This window comes from Bos javanicus, chromosome 4 (assembly GCF_032452875.1).
Source record: "Bos javanicus breed banteng chromosome 4, ARS-OSU_banteng_1.0, whole genome shotgun sequence".
Lineage (NCBI taxonomy): Eukaryota > Metazoa > Chordata > Mammalia > Artiodactyla > Bovidae > Bos > Bos javanicus.
The window spans coordinates 62,789,493-62,810,388 of NC_083871.1; the positions used below are offsets into that span (position 1 = coordinate 62,789,493).

The following is a 20,896-nucleotide window of genomic DNA, read 5'->3' on the forward strand; positions in this document are numbered from 1 at the left end:
AAACAGGGGGTGCACAAAAAAGAAAACACTTTTTTTTTCTTTTTTAAAATTTATTTTATTTTTTTTATTTTTAACTTTACAATATTGTATTGGTTTTGCCATATATCAACATGAAAACACTCTTTTGATGGGGAGAAATTTTCCCTGGGGAGGTGTGGTCATCTTTCTCTAGAAAGCGGCTCCCTCAGTCCTACCTGGTGAGGTTTAATCTGAGTGATTTGAAGGCAGGAGGATGATACTGAGCATGCGCAGCTCAGGTCTACTCACTTTCTCTTGGGCTTGAGCTGTCCACAGGGTATAGAAGTTTTCTTCTGCTTCTTTATGTCTCCCCTGAGCTGCTAACTCACTGCTGTAGGAGAACCTGTCCTGGGTCAGTTTCAGGAAATTGGAGGGTAGAGAAGGCAGGGTGGCCTGAGGGCTTCAAGAAACAACTTCCAGAAATTCTTTAGCTTCACCCTTTTCTAAGTCCTCAGAGTTTTTCCCATTCAGCTTGCAGATGAGGTTGGGGGTAGCATGAGAAATACTCAAGGGAAGTTTTTATGGACTATGCTATAAAAGAGAACACATGACTTTTCTTATGATCCATTGCCTAAAATTCATAGGGCCAAAGTTACCTGTAAGAGAGGCTGAGAAATGCATAATGCAGCTGTGCCCAAGAGAAAGGGTAAATACAGATATTAGTGAGCAGTAGCTCTATGTGCCACAGTGCGTGCATGCACGCTTAGTCGCTCAGTCATGTCTGACTCTTTGCAACCCCATGGACTGCAACCTGCCAGGCTCCTCTGTCCATTGGGATTCTCCAGCAAGGTTACTGGAATGGGTTGCCATGCCCTCCTCCAGGGGATCTTTCCAACCCAGGGATTGAACCCAGGTTCTCCCGCATTGCAGGCGGACTTTTTACCATCTGAGCCACCAGGTAAGTCCAAAAATACTGGAGTAAGTAGCCTATCCCTTCTCCAGGGGATCTTCCCGACCCAGGAATTGAAATGGGGTCTCCTGCGTTACAGGTGGGTTCTTTACCAGCTGAGCTACCAGGGAAGCCTATTTACCACAGTGAGTTCATTGTTAGCATACTCTCTTGACTGCAGGTGGAGAAGGCAATGGCACCCACTCCAGTACTCTTGCCTGAAAAATCCCATGGACAGAGGAGCCTGGTAGGCTGCAGTCCATGGGGTTGCAGAGTTGAACACAACTGAGTGACTTGACTTTTACTTTTCACTTTCATGCTTTGGAGAAGGGAATGGCAACCCACTTCAGTGTTCTTGCTTGGAGAATCCCAGGGACGGTGGAGCCTGGTGGGCTGCCGTCTACGGGGTCGCACAGAGTCGGACACAACTGAAGCGACTTAGCAGCAGCAGCAGCTTGACTGCAGGTACAAGCCACATTTGTTAGTAATAATGGTGTTGTTCTAATCTCTCTCCTGTCATCCTTTATTTGATTTTATAATCTATTCAAAGCTCTTGTGGGGAACAGAGGCTATTTTTGGACCCTTCAACTCCAACATTTAGTGCAGGTCCTTGGAATGTTGAGAAATAAAACACAGGAGTGGAATAACAAATTGAAGGGAATTGGACTCTAATTTTCTTCAAACCTTAAATCAGATGGGTAAAGAATATGATTTTGGACCTTAAATCCTTTGGACTTTAATATATTTGAACTCTAACTTAATCATTGACTTCAATCATTGAAATTTAATTTCTTCCCAGGAAATTCATGATGAGAAAGGGTTGATATTCAAACTTGGAACATCTTGTAATTGGTATTTTATTGCTGGAATATCTTAACATGATTTAATTTCTTTGTAGAGCATATAATGATTAGAGTGACAATATAATTTATCACCCAAACTAGGATAGTTCTGAGAGAAAAAGGAGGCTCTATTAATAATTATGCTTGGACAACAGTCATAAACCTATACTGTTTGGGTTGAGCTGGACCGTATGATCACTCTAGCTATATCGGATAGTGTGGAAGGACGTTAAGAAAGAGAAATTGAATAAGGAGTTAATTAACAGCAATATAGAGATTTAATTGAGATTTTTCTGACTCACATGAGAGCCCTGTGGGGATCAATTCTAACTTGTCCATCAGTGGTCCCAGGAGGGTCCACAGGGGAACTGTACCAGTCAGGAGCCATACAAGGGAAAGAGGAGCCATGGTAGATATTTCAGAAAGAAGGGACTTATGCAGAATTGGGTGCACAGGTGCTAGGGAGCTGAAATAGCAAAGAAGAATGGTAGCCTAGGGATTAATAACTGCAGACAGCAGCTACCACCCCTAAGACTGGAGAACAAAAGGAAGGAGGCATTACCCTAGGAGTTTAGAGAAGGGCCCCCAGGACAGATGTTGAGGTCTCTGGGGCAAGCTCCATGCACCTGAGGAGAGGTGTGGTCTGAATCCTGCTAGTAACCCTGAGGAGATGATGGGAAAGCTGATGATTGAAATACAGAAAGGAAGCCCTCTATATTCCCCAAATTGTGTTCTTTTTTCCATATCCTACCCATTTCCCTTTGGCAGACCTTACCTAACAAAAAACAACTAACAAAGGAATTGGGAAATGTGGTTTGCAGAGTCCCAGCCTCAGCTTCAGCATCAAATGGAGTGGAGGATGGGCTTGGAGCAAAGAAACAGTAGGGGCATAAAGGGTCCAAATGAAGTGGGTGGCATTGGGAGGGTACCTGATGAAAGAGGAATAGAAAGGTCTTGATAGAACTTATGATCTCCTCATCGGAGGGTCACCACACCCATGGCTGACCATAGGCTTAATATTTAATCACAAAGAGTTAAGAACAAATAATTGTGGAAAGTCAGCGGTGGATGATGCTTCTTCATTTCTAATGTGTCCTTTCATGGAGAGATGTCACATTTTCAACTTTTATTTGCTATTCAGTTGTTGGAAGAGGAAGGAATAGCCTTATCTGTGTCATGAATTTGGAGAGAATAAACTGGGCATGCTCAGCTTAGCCTTCCTCCTCTCCTGGGTGCAAACTGCTTGCAGGATGCTAGTGTTCTCCTCTTCCCCTTTATCCATAAATCTTATTAGTTCACTAACATTTATCAGTACATACTCTATCCCAGGCAGTGTTCTGGTCCAGGGCATATAGCAGTGAACAAAATAGGCAAAGATCCTTGTCTCATGGGAGATGTTGGCAATAAGCAGTAAACATAATCATAATCACATTATACAGTGCATTGGAAGATGATAGATGCTGTGCAAAAAAACAAATCACAAAACAGTGCAGGAGATCAGGATTGCTGGATTGGCAGCCTCAGTGTGAAAGAAAGTGGTCTGGGTAGGCTGACTTAGCAAGTCCATTTGAGGATATGAAGAGAGTCATTTGTCTGCTTACATTCAGAACCCTGTAAACACCATAGTTTTAGAGGTGAATATTGACCATTCTTGGAGAAGGAAATGGCAACCCACTCCAGTATTCTTGCCTGGAGAATTCCATGGACAGAGGGGCCTGGTAGGCTGCAGTCCATGGGGTTGCAAAGAGTCAGACTTGACTGAGTGACTGAGCATACATACATGCATTGCTCACTCTCTTTCTCAGTCCAGCCACCACTTGCCCCCAGTCCTGGACATGCCCTGAGTATCCAGTTTGAGTAGGACTATGGGCTATGGCCCACAGCACAGGTAGCTTTAATCACTAGGTTTACCTTTTGAGGTGTCATCTTGGAACAAAGTCCAAATCATAATTGCCTATAATTAGTGCTTTACCCCGCTTTGCAAACAGATACACATGGTCAGTTAGCCTACCCACCTCATCCTGCCTCCACTTTGCAGCCAGGACAGCAGTATTAAAGCAATAGCTATTGCTGTTGGCAAATAAATGCGCACACAGTTTTTCTTTAAGGCAGCAATCCTTAAAGTGTGGTCCAGATCCTGGTGAGTGGAGAGGACCTTTCAGGGAGGGTCTGTGAGATCAAAACTATTTTCATAGTAGCACTAGAATGTTTTTGGGGCCTTTTTCATTTTCTTTCTCTCTTGTGTACAGTGGAATTTTCCAGAGGTCACATGGCATGGACTAGCACAACAGATTGAGTGCAGAAGCAGATTAAAATACTCCTTTTTTCCCCTAACTACATATTTGTGTGAAGCCTGATTTTCTTTACATATTTCTATCAAAACAACATATTGCCACAGATTGAATGCAGAAGATCTGAAAATCCAGCTGTCTTCTATTAAGCCAAACTTAAAGAGATTTACAAAAAGTTAAAACAAGTTGATCTTCCTGCTAAATTTTTTTTTTGAAGAGGGAAATAGTTACTTTCCGTATAGAAGATATTTATGTTACTATGTATTGAGTTTATTATTGTTATTTATAAAGGAATTCATAGGTAAATATTAAACAGTTTCTCACATTTAATTTTTAATGCAGTAAATATCTATGAGTATAATCCACATAAACAAGTATGTGAAAGTCAGTCAGTTGTGTCTAACTCTTTGTGACCCCATGGACTGTAACCCGCTAGGCTCCTCTGTCCATGGAATTCTCCAGGCAAGAATACTGGAGTGGGTTGCCATTTCCTACTCCAGGGGAATCTTCTTAACCCAGAGAATGAACCCAAGTCTCCTTCTTTGCAGGTGGATTCTTTACCATCTAAGCCTCCAGGGAAGTCCATAAACAAGCATCCAGGGAAGTCCATAAACAAGCATAAAGGGGTCCGAGTCTGAAGAGGTTACACTCAAGGGCTTCAGTGTAATACCCTATCTGCATGTTTTTACAGCCCCCAGACATCCCTTCAGAGGCATCCTTCCTTGTTCTCAGACATCACATAAACTCAGGGCGATGCTTTCCCACTTGATTTCATTTGTGTATCTACCTGCATGTAAAGCACTCTATACTAAGGTCTGTCTTCTTGTGGGGAAAGAGCATTTAGTCTAGAGTGGATAGAAGAAACAAAATTTAGTCCTGGGTTTACCTAACCATTATCTGGAGAGTTGCAAGGTGATGAAGTTGGACTCTTAGAAGAACATTTGTCCTCAGGTTGGACTCAGGGCAACTGGACAGAGGTAAGCCAAGGTGGCCCACACCCTTCCTGGCCATGAGAAACTTGGGCTTTAAAGACCTGGCATGCTGTTAAGCACTGGTTCCTAAGTACTGGTGCCTCAAAGAGCTGCAGGAACCCCTGCACAAGAATCACCTGAGTTGCTTGCTGTACGTACAGACTTCTAGGCTGTACTCAGAGACCAATGAATCAGAATGCGGTTGGAGATCTCAAGATCTGTACTTCTTTCCTAAGCCCATGAGTGATTCTGTGACGCAGCAAGATTTGGGACCCTTTGATCAGCCTTCTTAAACCCTGTCAAATCATCATGGAGATGAGTCAACATGCTTTTGACACCAAATATTTGTCCTGGCCACCTCCTGCAGGCTCAAAGTATCTACTTTTTTTGGAAGTTAGTTCTTTGGCAATAGGGCAGCAATGCCTTAAATGTTCCCTCTTTACATGAAAGCCTCTCTGGAGGAATGCTGATGTGGCTGTACTTGGGGAGTAACACAGCAGGTGTATGTACCTGCTATACATGAGGGATGAGAAAGGGCAGAAAGGAGGAGGAGACTCTTTGGAAGGACATGGGGGTTGGAGTTATGAGTAAGAACTTCAGGACTCCAGGACCCCTCAATAGGTAACAAGAGAACAGAAGCTAGATATTGATTTCCACTGGACTGACACTCAAGACTCTATGGAGGAGCCAAGATATTTCTGCAGATTTTGAAAAATGTTGGCATCAATATTCCTGTTACTGGATGTGAATGATACATTGCTGGCTCAGAATGCAGAGAAGGAACCCAGAAGCATCTTTGGGCCATCTCATCTCTGCCGTTTCTTGTGTGTAATCCAGACCCGATTGATCACCTTCCTGTTTCCAATCTGGCTGCCTTCTCTGCACTACTACCAGAATAATAGTCCTAAAAGACTTTGAAAAGCTACAGTTTTAGAAACTTCTAATTGTAAAATATAACACACATTCATAAAAGTGCTGCTACTGGTGCTGCTAAGTCACTTCAGTCGTGTCCAACTCTGCGGCCCCATAGACGGCAGCCCACCAGGCTCCCCTGTCCCTGGGACTCTCCAGGCAAGAACACTGGAGTGGGTTGCCATTTCCTTCTCCAATGCATGAAAGTGAAAAGTGAAAGTGAAGTCGCTCAGTCGAGTCCGACCCTCAGCGACCCCATGGACTGCAGCCTTCCAGGCTCCTCCGTCCATGGGATTTTCCAGACAAGAGTACTAGAGTGGTGCCATTGCCTTCTCTGCATAAACGCACACCAAATGTGAATATATAGCTTAATGAGTAATTAGATAGTGAACACCCGAAGCAAGAAACAGAACCTTACCAGCCCCCCTTCTGCAGGCTCCCTCCCAAACACAGCTCTTTCCCATCTCACAAAGGAGCCTCACTCTTGGCTTTTATAAATTACTTCATAAAAGTAATTTCCTTGCATTGTTTTAGAATTTTATCACCTGTGTATGCATCCCTATATACAATAGTAAAATGTGGCTGCTTGTGAATTTTACATAATTGAAATCATACAGTATCTTTTAGTATTTATCTTCTTTACTTTTATATTATGTTTTTAAAGATTTTTTTTACGTTGTGACAAGCAGCTGGGGTGGGTTTTCTTTTGGTCATTTTTGGTGCTATAAAGTACTTTATTGTATGAAATATACCATATTTTTTTAATCTATTGTTCTGGTGGGCATTTGTTTCACTTCCACTTATGGTTCTTATAAATCAGTATTATTATGATTGTTGTTAAGTTGCTAAGTTGTGTCTGACTCTTTTGCGACCGCATGAACTGTAGCCCACCTGTTTCCTCTTGTCCTTGAGATTTTCCAGGGAAGAATACTGGAGTGGGTTGCCATTCCCTTCGCTAATTATTATGAATATTCTTTCACATATATTAAGGCTCACATAATTATACTCTTCTGTAGTATCTTTACTCAGGAATGGAAATGCAAAGTCATAGAGTATATACATCCTTAATTTTATTAGTTAAAGGCTAGAATGATTGTAGGAGCTTTCCTGATGGCTGAGTTGGTAAAGAATCTGCCTACAATGTGAGAGACTCTGGTTTGATCCTTGCTGCTGCTAAGTCACTTCAGTCGTGTCCGACTCTGTGCAACCCCATAGACGGCAGCCCACCAGGCTCCCCTGTCCCTGGGATTCTCCAGGCAAGAACACTGGAGTGGGTTGCCATTTCCTTCTCCAATGCATGACAGTGAAAAGTGAAAGTGAAGTCACTCAGTCGTGTCCGACTCCCAGTGACCCCATGGACTGCAGCCTACTAGGCTCCTCCATCCATGGGATTTTCCAGGCAAAAGTACTGGAGTGGGGTGCCATTGCCTTCTCTGGGGTTTGATCCTTAGGTTGTACTAAATATTTACCACCAGAAAACAATGAAAATTTCTGATGCTTCACATCCTCACCAACACTTGATATTGTCAAAGTTTTAAATTTCTGCCAATTTAGTGGGTGCATATTAATATCTCACTGTGATTTAATTTACTTTTCCCTGACTTCAGTGAGATTTAACATCTTTTCATTTGGTGTTTTATTGGCCTTTTAGAAAATTTCTTTTCTGAAATCAAGTCCTGGTCAATTTCTATCTGTTTTCAATTGTCTTTTCTTAGTGATTTACGTGAATTTTGCATATTCTAAATACTAGATCTTGGTCATTTGCAAATATCATTTCCCATTCTATCACTTGCTTTTTCACCCTTTTTTATGATGTCTTTTGATTTTCTAATTTTTTGGTAATCAAATTTATTAATCTTTTCCTTTCAAAGCAGCAGTTTTTGTGTTTTGTTTAAAGAGCTCTTGCCCTATTCAGAGATCTTAAAGATATTCTCTTACATTATTTCTTCAAGTTGTTTTATTTCATGCAGTTAGATCCATAATCCATCTGGAAGCACTTTTGCATATAATCCACCAGGCTTTCATTTTCATTTTTTTCTATGTAACTGCCCAATTTTCCTTACATCATGTATTGAAAGAGCACCCTTTTTCCATTCCTCTGCAATGCTGTCTCTGAAATAAACAAGTTTTCCAATATGTGGACATCTTTTTCTGAACTTTTTTACTGTTATATTTGTTAATTTGTCTACTCTGACACAATACTATAATTTTCATTATTATGGCTTTGTGATAAGATCAAGTATCTAGCTGATCAAATATTCCCACTTTTTTTTTCTTGGTCTTGGCTAATTTTGGCCTTCTGCATTTCTCTATAAATTTTTAGAGGCAACTTGTAAAGTTCTACAGAATTCCTGCTGGAGCTTAGATTGTTACTATATTAATCTTACTAATTGATTGGAGAAGAATGGATGATTTTATGATAAATCATGGTGTACTTGTTTCTACATTGAATTAGTTCCTTTTTAATACCTTTCAATAGTACTATGATTCCTCCATAGAGATTTACACACCATTTATGAATTTATTCTTAGGAACTTGATCTTTTAAGGCTATTGTAAATTGCAATTGAAAAATAATTTTCTATTTGTTGCTCTTGTGTGGAAATGATATTGACTTTTGTATATTGATTTTGTATCCTGCAACCATACTAAACTTTATGATTACTTTTAATTATTTACAATTATAATTATCAATTCTAATATTGTATCTTATTTTGATATTCTATATATTTATATCAATAATAAATTGATTTTTATTATGCATTGCCAATCCTTATGCCTTTTATCTTTTTGTTTTTGTTGCTTTACTATATTGGCTAGGATCTTAGTACAGTGTTGAATAAAGTGATGATAATAGTATTCTTTACTCATTCATTCTTTATTTCAAAGGGACTACCTCAAAGTTTTATCATTAGGATTTTTGGTACATAATCTTTAGAGTTAGGGATTTCTTTTTAACTCAAATTTGTGAAAATCTTTTATTGTGCCTTAATGCCCAATAATTTTATTGAACATTTCCCCTGTATCTGTTATACTGATAATGTGTTTTTTTTAACTCTTGTAATCTATTAGTATAATGAGTTATTTGAGTAATTCTCTAATATTAAGCCAACTTTGCATTCCTGAAATGAATACAACTTGGTCATGTGTTTTAGTCTTTTTATATTTTGCTGGATTTGGTTTGCTAAAATTTAATTTGGAACTTTTGTTTTTATTTTCATGACAAAATTTCACTTGTAATTTTCCGTTTGGTAATATCTTTGTAGGGTTTTGACATTATGGCATTTTTAGTCTAATAAATAGTTTCAAGTCTCCTGAATAGTATAAGTATAATAGAATTAGAGTTGTTTTTTATTTAAATTGTGGTAGAACTCTCCAATGAAGGTATATTTTTTCTTTAGTAGTTATGATATTTACTACTCAACTTTTCTGTGTCTTCTTATGTCAGTTATAGTAAGGTGGCTGTTCAGCTATATTTTCAGTTTGCTTTAGTACTTGATCATAATATCCTTTTATTATCTCTTTATTGACTTCAAGACCTGCAGAGATATCCTTAAAATAAATAATACTGCTTACTTGTGCCTTCTCTCTTTTTTCCCTTTGACCAGTCTCATAAGAGGTTTATTGCTTTTATTATTTTTACAAATAACAGAATTTTGTCTTGAGCTTCTAAAATTACATGTTTGTTTTCTATTTTATTAAATTTACTCCTGCACATTATTTTCTTGCTTGTATTTCCTGTGGCTTTGTTTTGGTGAATTTCCCTAACTTCATGAACTAGATGATTTATTCATTAACTTAAAGGAAAAGAAGAAAAAGAAGAAGAAAAAAAAGAAAAGAAGAAAAATTCTTTTTAGTCCTTTGTTTGTATCCCACACTTTTGATATAATTTCATTATCATTCAATATGATTGTTTTCTACTTTACATGTACTTTTTTCTTTGATTATAAGTACTAAGAAATATATTTTCTGATTTCTAAACCTGGTAATCTTCTAGTTAAGCTCATGCTCTTGAGTTCTAGCATAATTGTATTGTGATCAGAGAAACCAATCTGTTTGAGCTCAATCTTTTGAATGTTTTGAAGCTTATTTTATTTATGGCTGTCATATGATCAAGTTTTGTAACTGCTTCACATGTGCTTGAAAAGACCATTTATTTTGGAGTGGTAGGATAATGTGCGCTACCTGTGTTATTCATGTTGTTCCAATTATGCAGATCATTCCTAGTTTTTGTTTCCTTCAATTACTGAAATTAAGTGTGACAAAATTCCCCACTATGGCTGTGGACTTGTCTATTTGTTTGATAGTTCTGACAGCTTTTGAAAATACATATTTTGAGGCCATCTTGTAAATGCTTAGAAATTTAGAGTTATATCATCTCACTGAACTAAAACATTTATCACTTGAAATGTCCCTGTTTATTGCCACTAATGCTTTTTTCCCCCTTAAAATGTATTTAGTCTTTATTAATACAGTCTCACCAGCTTTTAGTACTGTTTCCATGGAATACCTTTGTCCATTCTTTTATTTCCAAACTTTCGGCGTCCTTGTGTTTTAGGCATATCTCTTGCAAATAACATATAGTTGTTTCTTTAAAAGTCTAATCAAACAAAAACTGGAGTATATAATCTGCTTACATTATTACAGTTACTGATATATTTGGATAAAAAAATCCACCATTTTCCTATGTGCTTTCTATTTGTCCCAGCTATTCATATTTCTACTTCTCTCTTTTCTTGCCTTTAGACTGCTTGAGTCCTTTTATCATGTTTTTCTTCTCTTTTAGTTTCAAAGTTATATAGTTCTTTATTTCTATTATTTTAATGATTACAACCTACATTCTTGAAATGAAAACATGCATTCTTGGTGTATCAATGTCTAATCTATATTCTACCCACATTCCAGGTAATGCAAGGACTTTAAGCAATTTAACTATCTTAATTTTGTCTAGACTTTATATGTATACTATTGTTGTATATGTGAGTATGAATACTGAGTCACTTCTTTGGGACTTCTTAGGGAGTCCCCAGATAGTCAGAAAACCATGAGACTACATGACACAAGCCTCTGTCCATCTTAACATTCTGTATGCATGGAATTGCACTTTTAAAATGTTAATCAAACCAGCCCTGTTGAGGATAATGCAGTCTTAAAATGCAGCTGCAGAGAAATGAGGCATGTGTTTTTCAGGTTTCCAAAAGCGAGGAGATTGGCCCCTGAACAGGACCATCTACTTTCAGTCAAATGCAATTGAAAAACTGCAAGAAACACTGTTCATTTCAGTTCAGTCGCTCAGTCGTGTCCAACTCTTTGCGACCCCATGAATCGCAGCATGCCAGGCCTCCCTGTCCATCACCAATTCCCAGAGTTCACTCAGACTCACGTGCATCGAGTCAGGGATGCCATCCAGCCATCTCATCCTCTGTCGTCCCCTTCTCTTCCCACCCCCAATCCCTCCCAGCATCAGGGTCTTTTCCAGTGAGTCAATTCTTCACATGAGGTGGCTAAAGTATTGGAGTTTCACCTTTAGCATCAGTCCTTCCAGTGAACCCCCAGGACTGATCTCCTTTAGGATGGACTGGTTGGATCTCCTTGCAGTCCAAGGGACTCTCAAGAGTCTTCTCCAACAACACAGTTTAAAAGCATCAATTCTTTAGTGCTCAACTTTCTTCATAGTCCAACTCTCATATCCATACATGACCACAGGAAAAACCACAGCCTTGACTAGATGGACCTTTGTTGGCAAAGTAATGTCTCTGCTTTTGAATATGCTATCTAGGTTGGTCATAACTTTCCTTCTAAGGAGTAAGTGTTTTAATTTCATGGCTGCAGTCACTGTCTGCAGTGATTTTGGAGCCCCCCAAAATAAAGTCTGACACTGTTTCCACTGTTTCTTCATCTATTTCCCATGAAGTGATGGGACCGGATGCCATAATCTTTGTTTTCTGAATGTTGAGCTTTAAGCCAATTTTTTCACTCTCCTCTTTCACTTTCATCAAGAAGCTTTTGAGTTCCTCTTCACTTTCTGCCATAAGGGTGGTGTCATCTGCATATCTGAGGCTATTGATATGTCTCCCGGCAATCTTGATTCCAGCTTGTGCTTCTGCCAGCCCAGCATTTCTGATGATGTACTCTGCATATAAGTTAAATAAGCAGGGTGACAATATACAGCCTTGACATACTCCTTTTCCTATTTGGAACCAGTCTGTTGTTTCATGTCCAGTTCTAACTGTTGCTTCCTGACCTGCATACAGATTTCTCAGGAGGCAGATCAGGTGGTCTAGTATTCCCATCTCTTGAAGAATTTTCCACAGTTTGTTGTGATCCACACAGTCAAAGGCTTTGGCATAGTCAATAAAGCAGAAGTAGATGTTTTTCTGGAACTCTCATGCTTTTTTGATGATCCAGCAGATGTTGGCAATTTTATTTCTGGTTCCTCTGTCTTTTATTAATCCAGCTTGAACATCTGGAAATTCATGGTTCATGAACTGTTGAAGCCTAGCTTGGAGAATTTTGAGCATTACTTTGCTAGTGTGTGAGATGAGGGCAATTGTGTGGTAGGGTGAGCATTCTTTGGCATTGCCTTTCTTTGGGATTGGAATGAAAACTGACCTTTCCAGTCCTGTGGCCACTACTGAGTTTCCCAAATTTGCTGGCTGTAGTGAGGTATAGTCATATGACTGTAAAAAAAGTATAGTTGCCATAAGGCCTGTAGCTCACTTAAGATGACTCTAGAAGAGTAGAGCTGCTCTATTTCCTGCTAAATATAATTTTGTCTTCCTGTTTCCCCACCAGATGCAGGCTTGTGGTCCCTTCCGACACTGTGGATGCAAAAGGAAGAGGTAAAGTCCTTTCTGTATATGGATGTCTAGAGTTGTCATAATGATGTGGGGAAGCAAGTTTAAGCTGTGTGTTTGGTTGAGAAGGGATACTTTTTTCTCATCATTAATCACAAATTAAAGCCATTTAAAAGGTATGGGAAATGTTGCTTGGCAAAATTAAACTTCCGTTAAATTATGCTCAATACAATCCCTGGAAGCAAAGTTTTTACCATTCATATTTAATTTAGTTCAGTAAAGCGGAGACACTTATTTTCTCTAGCATGGCTAAATATATTAAACACATCTATCCTTATTATCCTAAATTTTTGCCTATGCCTGAAGCTAAGTGATAATGCAATCATAAGTGTCTGTGACATCTTGGTGTAGGAAGTAAGCATCTTAATTTTATATATCACTCTGCTGGCTTCTCTGGCCCCACTTCGGTGTCCAAGGCTATAAAAATGACATCACAACACTAAGCTGCTCATTTTCTCCAAGAGTTCACACTGTATTTCCCAATTGGGAAATGATGTTTCTCTGACTTCATGGTGATAGATGGAGAAATTACACCTTCTAAAGAGCAAACAACGTGGCCATGAGTCATACAATCATTGCCTCCCTGGGGAAGAAATTCCAGAAGCTATGACTCTATGGATTTAATTTAAGCCATTATAATCTCAGCACCTATATCTGTAAAGAACCCACAAGACTCTCTGCTCCAGCCTTATTTTGTTCCTATTTTACAGATGAGACAGTGATGCTCAGAAACATTAAATAATTTGTTCCAAGGTCATAAGACTATGAAACTATTACCAGCATTCCTTAGTATTTAAATCATGTTTCCTCAAGCTCAGAAAATACATGAAAAGGAGGACCCCAAAGTCCTCACCAATATGAAGCAAGTTTCATTGTACTGGCAGCTTGTCTTGCAGCAGCCTGTACCATTATCTTACTGATCTCCAGTCTTCACTGGGAACAGGAGTCTCAGCGCTACAATAACTACAAAATCACATTCACAGGTTTTAAAGCCCACAAAGCCCCTCACTTGACTCTCTCCTTAACTTTCTGGGTCTATTGATGGATGAGGTAGGCATGTAATGCCTTTCTCAGACCAGAGCTTGACAGAGGTTGAAAGCATCTGTCAAAAGAACCCAGGCCTCCCATTTTGCCATGTAGGAAGGGCAGCCACCAGATTTTGCACTGTTAATTGGCTCGCATGCAGACAGTTATCTTAGCAATGATTATGTGGGTCTTCTGTAGCACATCTTGATTTAAAGTGAAATGTCAAAAAGCACTTCTCAACCACTCAAAGCTTCCAGGTTTGCTCACATTTAGCTGGTTGGACAGAAAGGAAGGCAGCCTTCAATACTGTTCTGTAGATGTACAACTAGATTTTTCAGGCTCCTCAAATTCAGAAAGTAATTCTAAGATAGATGGTAACTGAGGAGTCTGCTTTCTACATAAGAGATACATTTCTTAAGGTCAGATGGAATTGAAAAGAGAGTTTATGGGAAAAATGCCACTGTGACCTTAAGCATGAAGTCTTTGGGTTAACACCATAATGAGGAATGGAGTGCTATTAAAATAATAACTCCACTAGCAGTAGACGAAAAAAGACTTAAGCTCAGGATAATTTTGGGAAGGAGGATTTTGCCAAGGAGATTTTAATGTCAAGAATGTATGTGAGGCTAAAAATAAGGAGCTCACGCGCATCCTAGAACTGTGGGTGGGGATGTATATATAATCAAATTAAATTATTCCACTTCCACTTATGGAAAAATCTGATGGCAAAAATTGATTAGAAAACATTTAGTCATATTTCACTTGGATTATGCTTATATATATCAAACTCCAGGCTTGTCAAAATAAGGCCCACGAGTGCTTCCCAGCCAAGGTGTTAGATAGACAATAGCTAAAATGTGCAAAAATGATAAAGATATTACAGAAACATCATGCCTGGAAAAGCCACAGGCGTTCAGCTCCCAACTATAGAGAGAGAAGTGTCCCTGAGGTATGAGACATGGAACCCAGAGTGGCCTAAATGTGGAATGCAAAGGGAGGAGCCTTCAGAGAGCCAGAAAGACATGTGTGAGACCCAGGTGCCACCTCTCAGAGCCTGGAGGTCAGAGCCCCATGACTTTTTGCGCTGTTTCTTTTCCTACCAGATAAAGTACCCCTCAATTTCGATTTTGCTCTGGAGGGCCAGCACTTATGTTCTTTCTGCAAATCATCTGTTGATACAATGGGACCGTGAGGCTGGCTGCTGCCAACACATCCATCTGCCAACCATGGCCATCTGCAGAGGAGACACAAAGCCTCAATGCCTGGAGATGAATTTATTATTTGTTGACATTTCAAGGACAAACATCTCTTTGGCCACAGCTACTGAAACTTGATTCCAAAAATGGGAGGAAAATCTAGGCCCAGGTAAGCCTTTTATTTACTTCTTAAATTGTAATTATAAGAACATGTACAAACATGCTTTGTTAGTCAATTCCCTCTGTTTGCCCAAGCCTGGGCCCCAGGCCAGCAACGTCTCTGTCCGTTGATTCTGGTGCTGACAGCGAGAAGGGCAGCTAGGAGTGGTAGGGAAAGAAGGGGTTATCTTTCCTGGCTGGTGTGAATAGTTTGTAACTTCCTATTGGCCAATACTTGCTGAGGCAGGTGACACACACTTTTTAGTGTTTGCCTTGTGCATCCCCCAAGTGATAAAGGTACAGGGCAGAGGCCCAAGGTGCTAATGGGAACCCAGGAGAGTTGATGGGGCTCAGCCCAGTGCTACCACTGCCCCATGATCTACATGAATTCTGGCTTGGACAGAACCTGCATCTCATGCTTCTCAGTTCTCTCCCGACATGTCATTCTGGAATCCCGTGATCTTTGCTCCCTAAAGAAAGAACAAAGAGGAAAAATCATTTGTCCTGAATAATTTAACTGTTCAGGAGCTAACACTTGTGGAGAACTTATTAAGGATCAGGCATTGTGCTAAGCACTTTTAATGTAATAGCCCTCACCATACTTCCCCACCACTCACAGCCCTCCTTCCTACAGATCAGCACCAGAGCCCAGTGACAGAGACATCACTGGCTAAGATGTAGGCACTGCTATTGCTATTACCCCTCTTTTACTTGTGAGGAAATGGAGGTTTATGGAAGTTAAATAATTTTCCCTAGGTCGCATGTAGCTATGAATCAACAATGGCAGCATCAAACCCAAGCCTGTAACCATTCTGCAATTCCATCATGGAGACAAGAGGAAAGGGGAGGGCAGGGAGGGGCTGATGGGTGAGAGGCCAGGGGCAAGGCAGGTGAGGGATGGTAGCCATTCTAACGTATCAGTGACGTTTAGGATCACTGAGAAATGCTACCATCCATCCATAATTCTAGAAGGACTTGAAAGATCTTGTCAACTGATGGAAGACAGATTCAACAGAGGGCATCAAACCCAAGCCTGAAACAATTCTAGTACGATTCCATCCCCTAAGGATTTTTCCACCTACCCCCTGTAGATTGTGCAGTAAAACAGCTGAAAAACAGCAGACTGAGTCATTGTGGGAAGGATCTAATTTCAGATCTGTAACTAATTATTCATATAATCTCAATAATGTTACTTAACGTGTGAGCCTTAATTTGTTTATCTGTAAAATGATAATTCTTTGTGTCCTGCTATCTCCATGGCATTGTATTGAGGCAACTCATGGGGAGAAGCTTTAAACGAAAATAAGGATCGTCTATATGTGACTCGATTAGGATGATTGCTATAGGAGGTGATGTGGTATAGGAGAAAGCATGAGCCATGGCTGGGGGGCCTGAATTTGAATCTGTCACACTAGCGGGAACTTTTTGACTCTCAGTTTCTCATCTATAACCCGCCCGGGAGCTCTAGCATGAGGAAGACACAGGTTGGAGGTGAGTGCAGAGGGCTTCCCCGTGTCTGAATGCCCCTTACCTGCAGGGGAAGCATATGGAGTTGCTGAAAACACAGTAGATGAGGGGGTTGATGGCACTGTTCAAGGCAGGCAGGTTCTGAATGATCACAGAGGCGTAGAAACGCTCCTTAGTGTTTGGAAGGAGGCTGAAATTGTCCAAAATGTCGAAGAGGAAGTAGGGACTCCAACAGCAGATGAAGGCTGGGGAGAAGAGAACCATTAGCCCTGTAGCAGCCCACAGCCCAGGGGGCCCTCCGTGTTGGCCCTGAGTGGAGCTTCAATGAGGAGGCTCCTTACCACCTGGGATCTCAGAAATATTTAGAACAGTTGTGTGTGTTCATATTAATGTCATGTTTACTTAAACACACACACACACACACACACACTCACACATACATACATTACATCCCACAGACGCATTTCTAAAGTTGAGTAAATTTGCTGGAGCTTGTCTATTTGTAAAGGGAGGGTCTGATTTAACTACTGCAGTGATCCTTGAAAGGCTGGGAGCTGTTCAACATGGCCTCAGCCTCTCATTCTACACAGTGCGAAAAAAAATTCAGCAAATCCCTCTGAATTTGGAGACTCTATGGTAAAAGACAGAACAAGGAGCACTTTATAGTGACTCCTGTTTTGGGGTAGGCGAGGGGAAGGGGTGATATCTAGTGTTTCAAAACACAGCCTGGCTAAGTCACAAGATTCTCAATTTTATTTTCCATTTCCAAGTCAGCCTTTCCAGGCAACACCCACATTATATACCCCTTACCAAGTGCATTAGTATGCGTGAGACCCTGATTCTGCTTGCATCCAAATCCTCAGAGGAAGGAGATGAGAAATGGAGACCCAGAGTGCGATGGCCAATTTTATGTGCCACCTTGACTAGGTCATAGGATGCCAAATTTTTTTGTTAATCATTACTTCTGATTATTTCTGTGTTCTCAGAGTATTTCTGAATGAGATTAACATTTGAATTTGTAGATTAAGAAAAGTAAGTTGTCCTCCCCAGTGTGGGTGGGCAGTGATCTATCCATAGGTTTGAATACAATAAAAAGGGTGAGTGAGAGAGGAGTCACTCTGTTTGCTTGACCGTCTTCTGGCTAAGACTTTGATCCTCTTTGGCCTTCATACTTTGACTCAGACTGAGACGACACCATTAGCTCTCCTGGATCTGGAGATCTGGGGACTTTTCAGCTTCACAGTCAAATGAGCCAATTGTTTACAATAAATATCTTAATATATATATATAGGTATGTATATGTGTATATATATAGGTATGTATGTGTGTATGTATATATATATATAATTTCTCTGGAGAACACAGATTAATACCACAGAGATAAACCTTCTTGGGGTTGACTGGAACCCACATGTGCTCTCTCTTACTTTCTTGCCCCATCCTCTCCACTCTCTTTCTTCGCTTTCTCAGTCATAGGCTTTTTCCTCAGGGAAGTCAGGCTTCCTTTGCCATCTGACTGCAGGAATCAGCTTGTCGCCATAACTCTTTGACTGACACATGTTTTTTTTCCCTCCTTGACCTTGACAATCTGTTAAAAGGGAACAGTTGTAACACAAAGACCACTGAACATTCTGGGCTCTGGTGGTAAAGCCAGGCATTGGCGCAGATAGTAGTTCTGGGGCATGGAGGGGCAGAGCTTCTGTTTGGGGAATTTTGAAAACACGTGTGCATATATTTGTGTGTGTTGTGTGTTGGTTCTGGTTTTCCTAGGGATACCTGTCCCCCTGCATCATGCAGCCAGCCCCACCCACGTCTCATACATCCTTCAAATGCCCATTTGGACATTTATGGAGCAGAGAATCTGTTTATAATGACCCCAGTCTAAAAACCTGATTCTATTTTATATATGACCACAATATTTTAAATAAATACTGAGTTTTCCAGAAGTCCAATTCCCTTGCAAATAGAGGAAAGATTACTTTGTTTAATTTGGAACTTTAGCAGGATTTGTTCACCTACTGGGAAAATAAAGTCACTGACAGCAATACTGCTTTATTTTTTATGTCTCCATGAAAACACACCTGCATTGGTTTGCATTTGTAACTATTATTACTTCTTTATTCTACTAAGGACTATATCCAAGTATTTATATATTGAAATCTATATTATTTTGTTATCAATTATTTTCTTCCTAGTCTCTCTTTATGTTATACGTTGCTCTGTTAAGAATTATGTTAGGTTCATAGGTTTTTGTATACATTTCATTTCAGAGTGGTAGAGGGGCATTACAAAATATTTGTTATAGGAAGGAGCATTTTGGTCTGATTGGATCACTGACATGGCTGACCTCCTTGTGGACTTTCTTGCTCTCTGACTAAAGGGAATCCAGTGCTTATATATATGGCTCCTGATTATAAAAGGCTGTACTGGCTCTGAAACACATATATAAGATATGCTTCCTGACTCAACATCCAGGGAATGTGTATCATGCTCCTGATTGTCTGGGAAAGCAGATAATCTCTGATCTACTTCAGAAGCTTCTAGGAAAGGATTCTGAGCCCCAGTGGGTGGTATGTGCTCTATCCCCAGGTCTGCCTGCAATGTTGTTTTGTGAGTGTATTCTCCTGGCTAAGTCACACGGCATGTGGTCTGTTTGGTATTTTGCAGATGCATTTTAGAAAGGTGAGATGGACAGTTCTGGTGACTTAATGTACTAGCAGACCTAACATGAGAGCTATGCTCCCAGAGCTCTTAAGAACCGCAAGGTGGGTAGGGAGGGGTAGTATTTTGAGCTAAGTAAAAAAGGGAATGGCACAAATCTTTTCCTTCATGCATATCCCCATTTGTTCTTTCAACAGATATTAATTAAGCACAGTGTGCATGGACCCTGTAAGCCCTTGGAGATAATGTAAGGAAAACAAAAGTGAAAGTCATTGCTTGTGGGGATTTTGCCAGCAGGGGAGATAGACAATAAGCAGATCAATATATACCCTATACTGTCAAGTGGAAGTAGAAATATGAAGAAAAAATAAAGTAGGATAAAGACTATAGGAGAGACATTTAAGACTTGCCAAGGAGGCCTTTCTGAAGAGGTGGTGTATTGTTGGAAAGCAAGATGATGTTAAGCCATGGCATGGATGAGCCATGCCACCATCTGAAGGTGGGGCATTTCAGGTGGGAAATATTGCAAGGTATGAACAAGTTGACATTTGAAGAAAGAGCAAGAAAACCAGTGTGCCTGTTATACATAGAATGGGCAAGGAAGAGAACAGGGGCATGGGGCTGGATACTTGGCTGGAGGACAGATCACACACACTGTGTAAGACATGGGAAAAAGTAAGATTTTATTCCAGTGTAATGGGAATCCATAGGTGAGTTTGCAGGGTAGTGATAGTGTCTGATTAACATTTTTAAAAAGATCACATTATCTGCTTTACAGAGAAGGATTAAGAGAAGATCAGTTGCAGTTCCAGTGTTCCAGGCAGAAGTTGGTAGGAGCTTAGATCAAGGAAATAATTGTATAGATGCTGAAAAATGGTTGATTTTGAGATTTCTTTTGTAGGTAAAGTTTCTGTGCCTTACTGATAGACTAGATATGTGGCGTGGAAGAGAAGTAGAATAATGACAGACAGATGACCCTTAGGTTTTTGGTGTGGATGAAAGATGAAGTCATTTACTAAACTTGGGAACACAGGAGGATGAGTAAACTTGGAGGAGATAAGAAAGCATGCTGAGGCTTCTGGTTTTTCATGTTGAGTATGCTAAGCTTATCATAAATAAAAATTTCAAGTAGAATTATAAAAAAATTTCAAGTAGAAATCATAGATATAATTTCTAAGCAAAGGACGTGTTCCAAAGAAGAACTGAGCAAATGTTGTTTGGAAATCAACTCAAGACTGAGTATTGACATCTGGCATTTTGTTGGCTGTGGTTACCTTGATAAGTATGCCTGTACTAGAGTAATAGGAAAGAAAGCTAATAGAAATAGGCTCCAGAGAATGAGAGATGAAAAGGGGAGGAGGTCTGCTAGAAAGGAGAGTGTTAAAGAAGAGGGTCTGTTACTGGGGAGTTTATAGAGGGAGCTGTTACAGTGTGTGTATGTGCATATGATCCAGTCAAGGGGGATATCTGTGGGGGAGAGGAGATGATTGCAGGAAGAGGATTCTTGAGTTCACAGGCGCAGGGAGGAATGGGATAGCTCAAGTGCATTTTGGATTAAGGAGCAGAGATAGTTTATCCATAGTAATAGGAGAAAAGGCAGAGATGCAG

The 20,896-nt window shown here is 40.1% G+C and overlaps 1 protein-coding gene and 1 long non-coding RNA gene across 2 annotated transcripts in view; one reads left to right on the forward strand and one right to left on the reverse strand.

Moving 5' to 3' along the window:
* The window catches only part of LOC133246150 (uncharacterized), a 45,668-nt gene extending 30,410 nt beyond the window's left edge, over nucleotides 1-15,258 (forward strand). Inside the window, exons 2-3 of the long non-coding RNA XR_009735932.1 lie at nucleotides 12,718-12,895; nucleotides 14,909-15,258. This is a non-coding gene — a long non-coding RNA (uncharacterized LOC133246150). The remainder of the gene's footprint in view (nucleotides 1-12,717; nucleotides 12,896-14,908) is intronic.
* A 281-nt stretch (nucleotides 15,259-15,539) lies between these two features.
* NPSR1 (neuropeptide S receptor 1) overlaps nucleotides 15,540-20,896 on the reverse strand; it is a 152,951-nt gene continuing 147,594 nt past the window's right edge. Inside the window, exons 8-9 of the mRNA XM_061414162.1 lie at nucleotides 16,692-16,872; nucleotides 15,540-15,630 (exon numbers count right to left, since the gene is read on the reverse strand). Coding sequence (XP_061270146.1) covers nucleotides 15,540-15,630; nucleotides 16,692-16,872 — 272 coding nt within the window. The remainder of the gene's footprint in view (nucleotides 15,631-16,691; nucleotides 16,873-20,896) is intronic.